General features: G+C 44.0%; 1 protein-coding gene and 1 long non-coding RNA gene across 2 annotated transcripts in view; one reads left to right on the top strand and one right to left on the bottom strand.

The window, feature by feature from the left end:
* LOC308475980 overlaps positions 1–14,245 on the bottom strand; it is a 1,233,414-nt gene that overhangs the window by 972,039 nt on the left and 247,130 nt on the right. The window lies entirely within an intron of this gene.
* EDNRB (endothelin receptor type B) overlaps positions 1–14,245 on the top strand; it is a 28,296-nt gene that overhangs the window by 6,938 nt on the left and 7,113 nt on the right. Inside the window, exons 3-6 of the mRNA XM_081003133.1 lie at positions 5,054–5,166; positions 6,856–7,060; positions 9,529–9,678; positions 13,893–14,026. Coding sequence (XP_080859259.1) covers positions 5,054–5,166; positions 6,856–7,060; positions 9,529–9,678; positions 13,893–14,026 — 602 coding nt within the window. The remainder of the gene's footprint in view (positions 1–5,053; positions 5,167–6,855; positions 7,061–9,528; positions 9,679–13,892; positions 14,027–14,245) is intronic.

Below are 14,245 nucleotides of genomic sequence, written 5' to 3'. Positions count from 1 at the left end.
GCCCTGAGGTTTACATCCCCTCTTCTGCAGCATACAATAGGAATGGGGAACCAGTGACCCTTCAGGGGCTGTTAGACTACAACTCCCATCATCCCTTCTATTGGCAAAAGCTAATTGAATTTCCATGAGTTTTTATGAGTCTGCTTCTTTTTGATGTTGCCCTCCAGTCTTCATTCACAGACCGATCCGGATCTGAGATTATCATGAGTGCTTTCAGCTGAGACCGCTGTATTAATTTAATCAGTTATCTTGGGGAGACTCAGAATAGATTCACACACACCCCTTTCTTTTCACAGTGGTACCTCGGGTTACATACACTTCAGGCTACATACGCTTCAGGTTACATACTCCACTAACCCAGAAATAGTACCTCGGGTTAAGAACTTTGCTTCAGGATGAGAACAGAAATTGTGCTCCAGCAGCAGCAGGAGGCCCCATTAGCTAAAGTGGTGCTTCAGGTTAAGAACAGTTTCAGGTTAAGAATGGACCTCCGGAACGAATTAAGTACTTAACCCGAGGTTCCACTGTACTCATTATAATAACTTCTGGGCATCCCTATTTCAGAATATGGTAGAGTATCGCAGTGTGTGCAGACCATTCCTGTTATCCTCTCTGACCAGTTCTGAACCGATTTGCTAAATTCAACCTTTTATTCATGATATACATCAAACCTCAGCAATATCTCTTTAAATGAGCACTTCACAGCTTTGAAAGGTATACACACAAAATGAATTCAAACAGGATAGTTAGAAGCCTATGTTTTTCAAAGCACATCTATCAGGAATGGAAGTTTACTCCAGACTGGATTTCTTATGGCTCCGTTAGTTTGGAAATCATGTGTTTGCAGCTACATAAAGTGTGAAGCTATGCTTGTTTGCAGTGGCTTCATGGTTATTATCCAGTGCTCTTAAATCTTTCTGTATCCCTTATCTGCATATCACTCCACACAAGCTTATCTTTTATCATCCCCTTCTGTCTCCTTCTCCCACTCCTGTCTCCATGCTTTTGCCCTTTGCCTTTTAGCAGCTTCCCACTTCTCTGTGTCCATCAAAACCCTTCCTTCTTCTTCCCAAGTTCCATATTTTCAGCACAGTATTTCTAACACTGCCTTAGCCTCTTCCTTTCTTCTGTTTCACTGCTGCCAAGCTTCTTCCCTATCCCATCCTCTCTAGGATTTGCCAAGTTTCAGTGCCTGGCTCCTTTTCCAGCTTGAAATAATTTTCTTTAAAAAAAAAAATTATTAGATTTTCCATAATAATAACATAAACCACAAAGCAGAATAATACACAAAAACAGAAAAAAGAAAAGAAAAATACATCAGTGAACGGGGGGAAAAGGAACAATAAACAGATAAACAATAACAACTAACTTAATTCTTTACACATCCAACCTTTTAAACATCTTGGTTGACTTCCTCTAGTCCCTCCCTTCTGAGTTTCCTTGTAGTTGAAAGTAACAGCTTTCCAATATCTTTATTGAACTAAAACAATTTCCAGTTATAGTCCATCTTATTCACATTTCTTAATATTCTAAATCCCGTTTATTTAATTATAACTTAGTTTAATCCTAGGCCTATTTGTTTCTTTCAAGTAATTTCTATTTTTTTATATTAAAGTATTTATTCAAATAGTCCTTAAATTTCCTCCAGTCCTCTTGAAACTCCTTTCTGGTCGCGGATTCTTCCAGTCAGATCAGCTAGCTCCAAAAAGTCCATCATCTTCATCTGCCAGTCTTCCACTGTTGGTAATTCTTGTGTTTTCCAATTTTTAGCAAGTAATATTTGGGTCGCCGTTGTGGCATACAAAAATAATTTAACATCTTTCTTGGGCTTGAAATAATTTGCATCATGCCTCTCTAACGTTGATTTTAACATGACCAAACAGTTGCCATGCATTTCAGATTATAAGGCAGTTTTTCCTAGGAAGGTGCAGTTGTTCCCAGCCAATGTGACTGTGAATAATCAGATCTTTTTTTACCTCCAGGACAGGTTCTATGAAACAATTCTAGGCTAACTGGTTTGATTGTTGCAGTAACCGAGAATGTTACTAAGGTTGCGTTATGTAATTAGTTATGTAATTTCTTCTTCTTCTCTGGATTTGATTTGCATAAATCAGAGTATTTCAAGTTTTGCAGCGGCAGCTCCCATGCTGCAAGAGCTAGATCTAAGTACCTGTTATCAACCATCTGTCTTCATGAGATGATGGACTTGTAAGCTCTTTGGATGGCTTGGAGTCATGTGGTTACATTTCTTCGGGCGGATGAAGGGTGCCAAACAGAATGAGCCAGACCCACTGCAAGGTGTCACATTTGTAGATTAAATGAGAAGGTTTTGGCTGGCATCCAAACTAGATTTGGAAATGTGTCTGGATGCCTTTACACTCCCAGACATGTACAAAACATTACAGTGGTATCTTAATTCGTTCATAAGGTCCGTTCTTAACCTCAAACTGTTCTTAACCTGAAGCACCACTTTAGCTAATGGGGCCTCCTGCTGCCGCTGCGCCGCCAGAGCATGATTTCTGTTCTCATCCTGAAGCAAAGTTCTTAACCCGAGGTACTATTTCTGGGTTAGCGGAGTCTGTAACCTGAAGCGTCTGTAACCTGAAGCGTCTGTAACCTGAGGTACCACTGTATAGCCATGCACTCGAACTCCCTTGCATCTTTCTAAAGAGTGCACAAAATAGGCTTTCCGAAGGCTATCATGTAAGCATGCGACAAAGCTCAACCACATGACTATAAGGTTTTTAGACATTACTGAAAGCCTAGCTACGTAGCCAGAATATTTTTTTTACATTCCTGGGAGCAATATAAGAGAAGCTGCAGGTCTGTTGAAAAGGGAGCCTTCTATCAAAATACTGGGTGACCTCTAGGATTATTGGCATTGACGATATCACCATATCTAGAGTAAATCCCTCTTGCAGTTTGTATACATGCCCAAATCACTGCAGCCATCTCTCTTTGGGGAAAAACCAAGGCACTTGGTAGGTCTGCACATTCCATACTGCTGATATTATCTTGCCAGGAAATGCCAAGATGATAAACTGTGAAGATCCATCCATTTTGCTCTTCCAGCCTGTAATGGTCAACTGGTTCTAGTTGCTGTTGCTGCCCACACCCTACTCTCTCTCCCCAACAATTTGACTCGGGTTTGAGAAATCCAAGTTGTTAGTACGCTTTGGGGAGTATCTGTGACAGTATCCACAAGCTGAGTCCTAAAAGTTGTGATTTCTGTTTTAAAGTCATGGCAACGAAATAAATATGGACAAATCTCTATCTTGTTTAACTTGCTTGGCTCACTCAAACCATGAAATTTGAGTCTGGAGGATCTGCAAACTCCTCTGAGCTCCAGAGCATTCATGAATCATGTCTCTATCTTATCACCCAGGCAGATAAAGCCATAGTCCTCTTTCTGTGGACTGATTCAGTTCCTAGTTATGCTATGTGGGTGGGAAGATCATATCTTGTCTTCATATCAGACTATACAGTATTTGTCTTGCCGCTTCAGTTTTTCCTGCGCCCCACTGCATGAAACAAATTCTTGCTTTTGAATACCTCCATCGCCTCTTCTCATCAGATTAAATATGCATTCATCTACATTTTTTTCCTTTTAAATCCAGGCTGCAAGCTTTATTTGACTTAATCAGTGCATTAATCAACTAAAGTTTTAATGAAGTCATTAAGCAGTGAGGGCCAGTTTTAATAAGGGAGCTGAGCTTTAAAAGCACTTGTTGCATTTTTCAAATTTTTCGTCCTGGCATGAGCCTGACGTGAATTACAACGTGGAAATCAAAATATCAAAGGCAGCCTTTCCGCCCAACAATGAGTGGTAGTCTTTGTTTAATAACTTTTAAGGTGTCTCACATTTGCATCAACATCTCAAAAAGGCATTTATATTGGCATTTTGGTTTCATGATTATTATTTTAATAATAGGTAGGTTATTAATCAATAATGCCAGTTGGTTGGCAGCCCTTACCTGTCTATCTAGCCACTCATTCATTCATTCATTCATCCAACACTTTTGTATCCTGGATGTTCAGAGTAACATGCATACATACATTTTATTTTCCTATTGCTGAGGTTCAGTGTCTGAAGCACAGAGCACCGTCCTAATGGTTGTTGATAGCTATTACTTCCAGTTAATAAAATAGTCCTTTTTAATATTGCTTCCCTTGCTTAGGCCAGGCATACATGATTGGAATGAACCAAACATAGGATTGGTTAATCATTGTTAAGTTACATTAAAAATCAGTGGAATAGGGCAGTACAGTGGTACCTCGGGTTAAGTACTTAATTCGTTCCGGAGGTCCGTTCTTAACCTGAAACTGTTCTTAACCTGAAGCACCACTTTAGCTAATGGGGCCTCCTGCTGCTGCTGCACCGCCGGAATACGATTTCTGTTCTCATCCTGAAGCAAAGTTCTTAACCCGAGGTATTATTTCTGGGTTAGCGGAGTCTGTAACCTGAAGCGTATGTAACCCGAGGTACCACTGTACATGTTTACTCAGTCAGATAAGGACCTCATATGTATGGTGGAAAAAATAATGCATTAGGATTGCATCGACAACTTAACTTACTACAAACGTGAAGCTTTTAGATTTGATACATGTCTTTCAAAAAGAATCAGTTCCCACTTTTCCACCACACATATAATATCTCTGGCCAATTGAAGTTATACAAGCCAGACTTTATTCATTACTAGCGTAAGTTCTGTTGATTTCCATGTGATTAATTTTTCCTGGATTAGGCTCGATCCGTGCATTCGGTTTTTCATTTCAATTTTCCTGAGCATGTTCTAACAGCTTTATTATTTGGTCTGGTTTCCAGGGGCCAGAGTTTAGCTTTCTGCAGTCTTATACCTGCTTACTTGACTATAGTAATAGTTCATTATTCGCTTGTGCTGTAAGGACATATTTCCATTTGATTCTCTTAACATATATTCTACTCTTAAGGTTCTAAATCGCTGGTGGGGGGTTGCAGATATAGCTGCATAGAGGCACAAACTGTGATCGATATAGAATTGTTAACCCTTAGCTGTTTGTTCACTCTTCACAGCTCCATGCGGAAAACTGGCCTTTTGGGGCTGCCGTGTGTAAACTGGTCCCCTTCATTCAAAAGACATCGTTGGGCATCACTGTGTTAAGTTTATGTGCTCTCAGTATTGATAGGTGAGAAATCAAGATCTTCATTCTATTTTTACCCAGTGTGCACATTTGGTATAAATAATCTTTTAAAAAGTAAGGTAAAGGTAAAGGGACCCCTGATCATTAGGTCCAGTCGTGGCCGACTCTGGGGTTGCGGCGCTCATCTCGCTTTACTGGCTGAGGGAGCCGGCGTACAGCTTCCGGGTCATGTGGCCAGCATGACTAAGCCGCTTCTGGCGAACCAGAGCAGCGCACGGAAACGCCGTTTACCTTCCCACCGGAGTGGTACCTATTTATCTACTTGCACTTTGACGTGCTTTCGAACTGCTAGGTGGGCAGGAGCAGGGACCGAGCAACAGGAGCTCACCCCATCGCGGGGATTTGAACCACCGACCTTCTGATCGGCAAGTCCTAGGCTCTGTGGTTTAACCCACAGCGCCACCCGCGTCCCTTTTTAAATAGTAGATCCAGGGAAAAATAATTCTGATGCATGTTAGAGAAGAGATACTTAAAGGAACAGATGGGTATGGGCAATATATTTTTTTTTCTAGAGAAAAATGTGCTGGAACGTACCTCCCTCAGAAGACCCACCACAGGATCTCTTCATGCTTGGAGGGGGTGGGGAGTGACTCCTCACCAACCAAAGGCTTATTGAGGTTGGTCCGCTGAGGTGCAGAGAAGCTACCTCGCCTCAGCTGAGCAGCTTAACAAAATCACACCCACCCCACCACCACCTCTCTGGCTCCTATGAGCTGAAGTAGTGTAGGGGCTTGCTCAGCTGAAGCATGGCTTCCCTGCATGCCAGCTGTTAGCTGGGAGGCTGAAAAGCCTCACCAAAGCACCGCTGCCCATCTGGCTTGCAAGGAGAACCTCTCTGGAGCCGTAGAGCAGTGGTTCCCAACCTTTTTTGGGCCATGCACCACCTAAACATCTCTAAAATCCTGATGCCCGTGACATATAATTCTTATTATTCCAAAAGTGAACTCCTATTCACGTGGCCATTCACTGTTAATAACTCATTCTCAAATTTCCCCCCTTAAAAATCAAATTGCCCCCCTGTAGGGTGTGAGCCCCACGTCAGGAACCACGGCTGTTATGTACTGAGTTGAATAGGATCCAAAAGGCAGCAGTCTGGTTGGTCCTAGAACAATAGGCTCCAGAATGAAGCAGTCTGATTGGTCCTAGAACAATGCAGCAGTATGATTGGTCCGCAGCAGCCACCCAATCCAGCTCCAGGTTGAAGTGAATCCGCAACCTGATTGGCCTACAGGAGAATCCCAGAATTAGCCAATCAGATGTGGCCCATTGTGTAAATAATGTATATAAAGCAGATATTTTGGGGAAACTTCCATTCCTCACTACTATGAGCTGAATAAAGAGCATGAAATCCACACTCGACTCCGAGTATATTTCAATGGCCATGGAAGATATCCTCTTCCGACTCTGGAGAAGGTCTCCTCGTGAGCTATCTGCTGACCAGATTCAGATGGAGGAGGAGCTGCTGTTATTGCTCACTTCCCAACATGTCATGCTTTCAGCTTCTGTGCTGCAGGCATTTCTACAGTGCTGTACTTGGGACAGAAATAGGGCCTAAATAGTCGCCACTTACTAGATGCTTAAGTTCACATCAGCAGGAATGGGGGGGACGGACGGGCTTTTAGTCCCAGCATAGTGTATGATGTGATCTAATCAGCACCTCTTTCTTCCATTTAGGTATCGGGCAGTCGCTTCATGGAGCCGTATCAAGGGAATTGGAGTCCCAATGTGGACGGCGGTCGAAATCGTCCTGATCTGGGCCGTGTCTCTTGTTTTAGCTGTCCCCGAGGCTTTAGGCTTTGATTTGATCACCCTCCCATACCACGGCCAGAAACTTAAAGTGTGTCTACTTAATCCCCGCCAGGAAACTTCTTTCATGCAGGTACGGTGTTCTCTCGTGAGCCAGCTGCTTCCGTGTTAAGAGATGTGTTTATTTAATAAAGTCGTACCCTGCCTGTCTCAGAAACACACATCTGAGGAGGGTACAAATGATGCGCCTGTCTGTGTACTTGCAGACAAAGAGCAACGATAAACACAAGACACACAAAAAGCCTGTGGTTTGACTTAACAGGGTTGCATTTGACTAACCTTCGTTCAGACTAGGCCCATGGAAGTGAATGGGTCTTAGTCATGGACATTAATTTCAGCAGGCCTACTCTTGAGTAAAAGTTCGTTGATTACAATCCACTGTGTGTTTTACAAGTTATTTTCCCTCTCAGGTGTCAGGAAGAGCTATATAGCACTTAGGACTCAGCTAAAAAAAGTGTTCCAAATGCATTCTATATGCGATATAACACTGTGACACCAGGTGGCGCTGTGGAGTCTCATCTTTCCCAACCGGATTTCCCTGTATGAGTTTACAGGGCGTTTAACCGAAACGTTTCTTTGATCCGTCTAGATCCAGCCTTAGTCTGGTCCCCTTGATACGTGGACCCAGCTGATATGAGCATCCAGTGCTCGCTAACCTCAACCTTTTTATTTTATTATTAAATTTACATACCACCCTTCATCAAAAGATCTCAGAGCAGTTCACAGAATAAAATACAAGATAAAACAGAATCCGAGACCAGGGAGAAGAGTCGGTGGAAGAAGATTGGAAGAAATTTAAAGACTATCTACAGAAATACAGTAAAATTAATGAATGTTAGAATGATGTTGGAATGAAGCTAAGGGGTTTTTAGTAGTAATGCTACAAGGAGTATGTAAAAATGGACTGTTAACAGATGAGAATATACAACTATTACATATTAAGACAAAGGTCTAAGATAAAAACAAAGAGGGAAAGGATTTCCTGAATTAACTTACTGAACTGGAATACAAAAAAGGGGAGGTGTGAGGAGGTCAGGGAAACAAGTGAGTGAAAGACAAGATATGGAAAGATTTATTTGTTTTTAATTGTTTTTACTTTTTTGTATTTTGTATTTTCTTCTTTCTTTTTTTGTTCTTTCTTATTGTATTGTATTGTAACTCCTTTTTTTATTTTTGAAACTTTAATAAATATCTTATAAAAAAAAAAGATAAAACACAGTAAATAATTAAAAACAAACAAGAACCAAACCTTCCTACAGACACATTTAAAAGGCTGTGGGATGTTAATCAGCCCAAGGCTTGGGTGAAGAGCAACATTTTTGCCTGGCACCTTAAAGTGAAGGCACCAGGCAAACCTCCCTGGGGAGAGCATTCCACAAGCGAGGAACCACTACAGAAAAGGCCCTGTTCTTGTATTGCCACCCTCTGGATCTCACATGGAGGAGGCACACGAAGAAGGGCCTCAGAGGATGAACACAGAGTCCGGGATGGTTTATATGGGGAGAGGCGGTCCTTGAGGTATTGCAGTCCTGAGCCGTTAAAGGCTTTATAGGTCAAAACCAGCACTTTGAATTGGGCCCGGAAGCTGATTTGGCAGCCAGTGCAGTCTCCTTTCCCATCATATTCGTCCCTTCTAAAGAAGAAAGAGCTCCTCCCTCCCCTTCCATTGTTTATCTCTCACACAGCTAATCTCCCCTCGCAGTTGGCAAGAAAAGCAGGCGAGATTAGCCAAGGAAGGTTGGTTCCTGGCTCCTCCTTCCTTGTGAGTATAGTTCAGCTGGGGCTCCCACGTCCCTCAGAGCAGAGAGGAAGGCATGGGGCAAGTGAGTGCATTGAGCCCCTTCATTTTTCCTCACCTGTGCGGCAAGGATGGAGAACTTGTGGTCCTCCAAGTGGTGATGGAGTAGGACTCCCATGTCAGGTGGGGTGCTGCTTTTCTCCTGGGCACCAGTTCTTCCGGCCGGCCGGCCTGCTGTGGGAGTCCGAGGCAGCATCCCCCACAAGGGCATATTCTTATGAGACTCCAGTGGGCCAATTTCTTAATGAAGGTACTCTGAACATGCCAGTCTGTTAGGTTTGGCGTGTGATACTCTGTACATCGTGGACATGCATGTGTCCTTGACTGCCATTATAAAGCAAAGTTATTGTAAGTAATGGCAACTTAAATTGATGGAATATGACCAGCTTGCATATTTAACATATAGAATAAGAAAACAAGAAGAGCATGCGTTTAAGGAAGATTGGAAAATGTTTATTGAATATATGGGGGGAAATTGTGTACACTTGAAAACGATGGCAGCATTAAGATAAATTCAACAGTGTACATAAGTTTTAATGGGGTGTAATAATGGAATACTGGATGGTTTGGTTTATGTAAAATATGTAGGGATTTATGGTATGCAAAATCAACTATGGAAAGAGAAGAAGGGAAGTCATTGATATTTTAAGGTTGTTTAAATGAATATTCTAAAATGTAAAGCAGAAAAAAATAATTAAAAAATATAAAGCAAACTTATTTTTTTCATTCCCTCCCCCTCCTAGCTTTACAAGGACGCTAAAGACTGGTGGCTCTTCAGCTTTTATTTCTGCTTGCCGTTGGCAACCACGGGCCTTTTCTACACTTTGATGACCTGCGAGATGCTCAGGAAGAAGAGTGGGATGCAGATCGCTTTAAACGACCACTTAAAACAGGTAAAGATCATACAGATTCATATAATTGTAGAGTTGGAAGGGGCACCAAGGGGCATCTAGTCCAACCCCTCTGCGATGCAAGAATCCTGCCTACAGCCGTCGCTGGGTGGCCTCGAACCAGCAACCTTCTGGTTAACAGCCAGACACACTGGCCTATCTCCCTGACATTGTGTACATCCTATTTTGACGAAAATTTCTTTCCCAGGAAATTTTTCTCTAGATGCCGTCGCTGGGTGGCCTCGAACCAGCAACCTTCTGGTTAACAGCCAGACACACTGGCCTATCTCCCTGACATTGTGTACATCCTATTTTGATGAAAATAACAGGAAATTTTTCTCTAGATGCCGTCGCTGGGTGGCCTCGAACCAGCAACCTTCTGGTTAACAGCCAGACACACTGGCCTATCTCTCTGACATTGTGTACATCCTATTTTGATGAAAATAACTTTCCCAGGAAAGTTTTCTCTCGATGCTTTTTGTAGCACTCAAGCAGGCTAAAGTGCGGTCTTCATCTGCCTCGATGAATGATAACAAGCAGGTTGATAGGAGCAAACAGGCTTTGTTTCCAGGGTTTCGGTAAAGATGCAGGTGGTGGACAATGTGGGAAAATGGGACAGGAGAAGCTATGGCTTTGGCATCTTCACTGGGACATTTTAAAAGTATAGCATCAACCACCAGGTTGTACCCAGGGTATCCATAACCTTTGCTACATACAGTGATCGCTTTTGCATCCTCTGCCTAGTCTTTCCACTGGTTGCACCTTAAAGGTAGAGGGTGGTATTCAACGAAATAATTGCATGTGTGGAATGGCTTTCAGTTGTGCAATAGGATTCCCGCCCCCTGCGCACACCTGGCACTATCCCCAAATCTGCTCTTGGGGGGCTGGAGAATTCCACAGGATAGATTTACGGGGTGTGTGGCAGGAGGAGAGGGGTGTGGGGAGTCCGGTTGCACAAGCAGTTGTTGTTCTGCTCCTGCCATTATTTAGATGAATGCTGCCTGGAATACACAGGAAACAAAGAAAAAAGACACACAATTTCTAAGCTAACCACAGTTTGAAGATGAAATACCACACCCTCTTGGGGTCAAGGAAGGCATAGAGAGGTCTCCCCCTAAACCAGAATACCAATAACAATAGTTAACACCTCTCACTTGATCCTGCATAGTCAATGCTACCAATCTCCCGGTGGCAATGTTTTATCATTGTATATATTGTTACGGCAAGTTCCTCGTCAGTAGAAATTTTGCTTTCTTCTGTACAGGAACACATGTTTGAGGTGTGGGGCTCACAGTCGTGGCACACCACCGAGCAAATTATACTTAATACCAGACAAGTAGTAAACAGGCAGCATGTTAAAACTTGGCCTAAAAGAATATACCAATTTATTACAAACCAGAGAGATGGATTACTTATATCAGGGGGAGCCACAAGGAAAGAAAAAGGATCTGTAACTGGGTTTCCCAAAAGGTTGATGAATATAAATGTATGCGGTGTGCACAAGAGGGTTGGTTATGCGTGCATAGGTCTGGTGGAGGGTTCAAATCCATGTCATCATCATTTATTTATTAAATTTTTATACTGCCCTGGACCCACAGGTCTCAGGGTGGTTCACAGTCATGCTAATGGGTGCTCATGTGACTATGTGGTAGCCTCAGGCATAGAGGGTCTGACTAGGCCAGACATGTCCAAAGTCCATTTCGGGGGGCCTAATTTGGCCCACCAGTTGGTTTAATTCCGGCCCCTGTGGCAGTTTATTTCCTGGGGTAAAATCCTAAAAAAAACTTGACAACTTCAGTCCTAATAAAAGCTCAAAAACTTCAATCCTAAAAAAAGCTCAAAAACTTCAACCCTAAAAAAAGCTCAAAAACAACTTTGGGGTAAAATTATACAAAAAAACTCAACAACTTCAATCCTAAAAAAAAGGTTAACAACTTTGGTCGGCCCTCACGGCCCTTCACTTCATCAAACCTGGCCCTCTTTGAAAAAAGTTTGGACACCACTGGACTAGGCCAAATCCATATGGGCCTTGGATGGCTGCAGCGGCGTAGCGTGGGTTGTCAGCACCCGGGGCAAGGCAAGTAATTTGCGCCCCCTAACCCGGGGCAAGGCAAGTAATTTGCGCCCCCTAACCCGGGGCAAGGCAAGTAATTTGCGCCCCCTAACCCCTAACCTGCCGCCGCTGCCAGCTTCTTCTTGCTGCTGCCTGGGCTGGTCTGGTGTGGTTCTCTCCCGCGCTCAGCGCTGCGCTGGGCGGCCGCTGCACTGTCCCTCCCCCAGATAGTCCCTCGCTCTCTCTCCGCACCGCACGCCTGGCACCCACCCCCTCCACAGTGGGCGGCGACCCAGCGGCTCAGATCGGATTCGCACAGCCAGCACTGCAGTGAGAGAGAGTGAATGAGCCAGGTAGGGGCAGAGAGCTGCGAGTGCGAGCGCGCGCGCCCCCCAGATGTTGCGCCCGGTGCGGCCGGCCCCCCCTGCACCCCCCACGCTGCGCCACTGGATGGCTGAATTAGAGGTTTGGCATTTGTGTTTCCTGGGGCTCTCACGCTACCACACATAGAGTCATGCCTTCTGCTTGATATACTCCATAGGCAAAATGGTGATTTCTAGGGCCGGCGAGGCTGAGCTGAGATAATAGCATGCGACCAAGTAATGCCAGGCATGCGTCAGGGACTGGCAGGGCGCTGAGAAGCTGGCAGCCGAGGAAGGGAGGCTGGAGTCTTTGACTCAGGAGAGGGCTCCAGTGATTTGTGGGGACCTGTATCAGCCAGGAGGCAAGAGTCAGAGGCAGGGAAGCTTCAGAGCTGAAGCACGGAGCACAGGAGGGGTCGGAGGAAGACGCAGGTCAGGTCAAGGCCAAATGCCACCACTGTCTCCTAGAACCAGGAGAGGATTGAAGAGAGAAGAGCAGAGGTGGCTTCCACACAGGTGCAGCCTCTGGCTGTGTGTTCGCAGCCCATCGGAAAGTACAGTCGTACCTTGGATCCCGAACGCCTTGGTATTTGGACATTTTGGCTTCCGAATGCCACAAACCCAGAAGTGAGTGTTCTGGTTTGCGAACGTTCTTTGGAACCCAAACATCCGACGGGGCTTCCGATTGGCTGCAGGAGCTTCCTGCAGCCAATCAGAAGCCGTGCCTTGGTTTCCAAACGTTTTGGAAGTCGAACGGACTTCTGGAACGGATTCCGTTCGACTTCCAAGGTACAACTGTATATGAAATGGAGGGAGGGAGGGCCATTGCTGCAACTACTTCATAGAGCGCACATCACACTTTATTTATTTATTTTATTTTTATTTATTGAATAGACTGGTGTGGGGCTATTTGAAGCCATAGAAACTACTTTAAGTGTCCGCTTTTGACAAATAATAATAATAATAATAATAATAATAATAATAATAATAAATAAATGTTATTTATACCCCGCCCTCCCCAGCTAAGGCCAGGCTCAGGGCTGCTAACAACCAATAATAAAAACGAGTTGAATGAATACAACTTAAAAACAAGATCAAAATACAACATTAAAACAATTAAAATGCAGCCTCATCACAGGAGGAGAAAGGAAAAAGAAAGAGGGAGAGGGAATCAAATTGACTCCAAGTGTTAACATTCTGCCGTGTGCATTTTTTTGGCTGGGGAGCATCCACAACAGCGTGTCTCGTTTCATTGGTGCTATTTTGGTTATGTAGGTGAGCCCTTGAACTACAGAAAGTCTGTCTAAATCGCAGCTTTTCAAACCGCGTGGCGCAACACGTCAGTGTGTCGGCTGCAGTGCGTAGGCGTGACCTGCGACCATTCCCCGCGCTCCTCCCGGGGCTGGAAAGGGGTTGGTTTAACCTCCGGTTTTCTAGTAAAGCTGAATTAATGTGCCGCAAAATGATGCATGTCTAAAAAGCGTGTCACCATCGTGAAAAGTTTCGGAAGTAGCAGTTGCTATTCTTTTGCTGGTTTGTTTGTTGGAAGAATTCAAAGTAGATCAAAGAGCAATGGTCAGAAAACCCCAAAAGCAAAATGTGCAGACTTTTCTTTTGAAGTACCATGCAATATTTTGCCCAGTGCCCTTGTTTTTTTCATAGCCATAATCCAAAAGTGTGCCAGTGTGTGTAGGATAAACATAATGCAAAGATTGGTCAGGGATCATGTTCCAATTGAAATGTTCAGCTTCATTAAGTATGACCCGTTTCCCCATTTTCAATGGGTGTTTCTTTGCTTACAGAGACGCGAAGTGGCCAGAACCGTGTTCTTCTTAGTGCTCGTCTTCGCTGTGTGTTGGCTTCCTCTCCACCTTGGTAGGATACTGAAGTTTGCTCTTTACGATGCGAGTGACCCAAACAGATGCGAACTTCTGAGGTAGGTCTCCTCTGATGAAATGCTTCCCAAGATAGCGCTGCCATTTTGATTTACTCCCCCAAAGGTGGCATTTATGCAGAGCCAATTTATACAGCAAGTGGCCCTCTGAGATCATTGTGAGAAGCGTATATGGCAGCCAGCGGACATGCTGGGGTGCAAGTCTGTCTCTTCCAGTGCCCAGTCTAATTGTGGCTTTTTGTAAAACCCCTATGTGGTTCC

This window comes from Podarcis pityusensis (genome assembly GCF_964106645.2).
Source record: "Podarcis pityusensis genome assembly, chromosome: 4".
NCBI classification, from domain to species: Eukaryota; Metazoa; Chordata; class Lepidosauria; order Squamata; family Lacertidae; genus Podarcis; species Podarcis pityusensis.
Note: the sequence above shows the minus strand (reverse complement) of the source record. Positions and strands in the feature narration are given on the sequence as shown.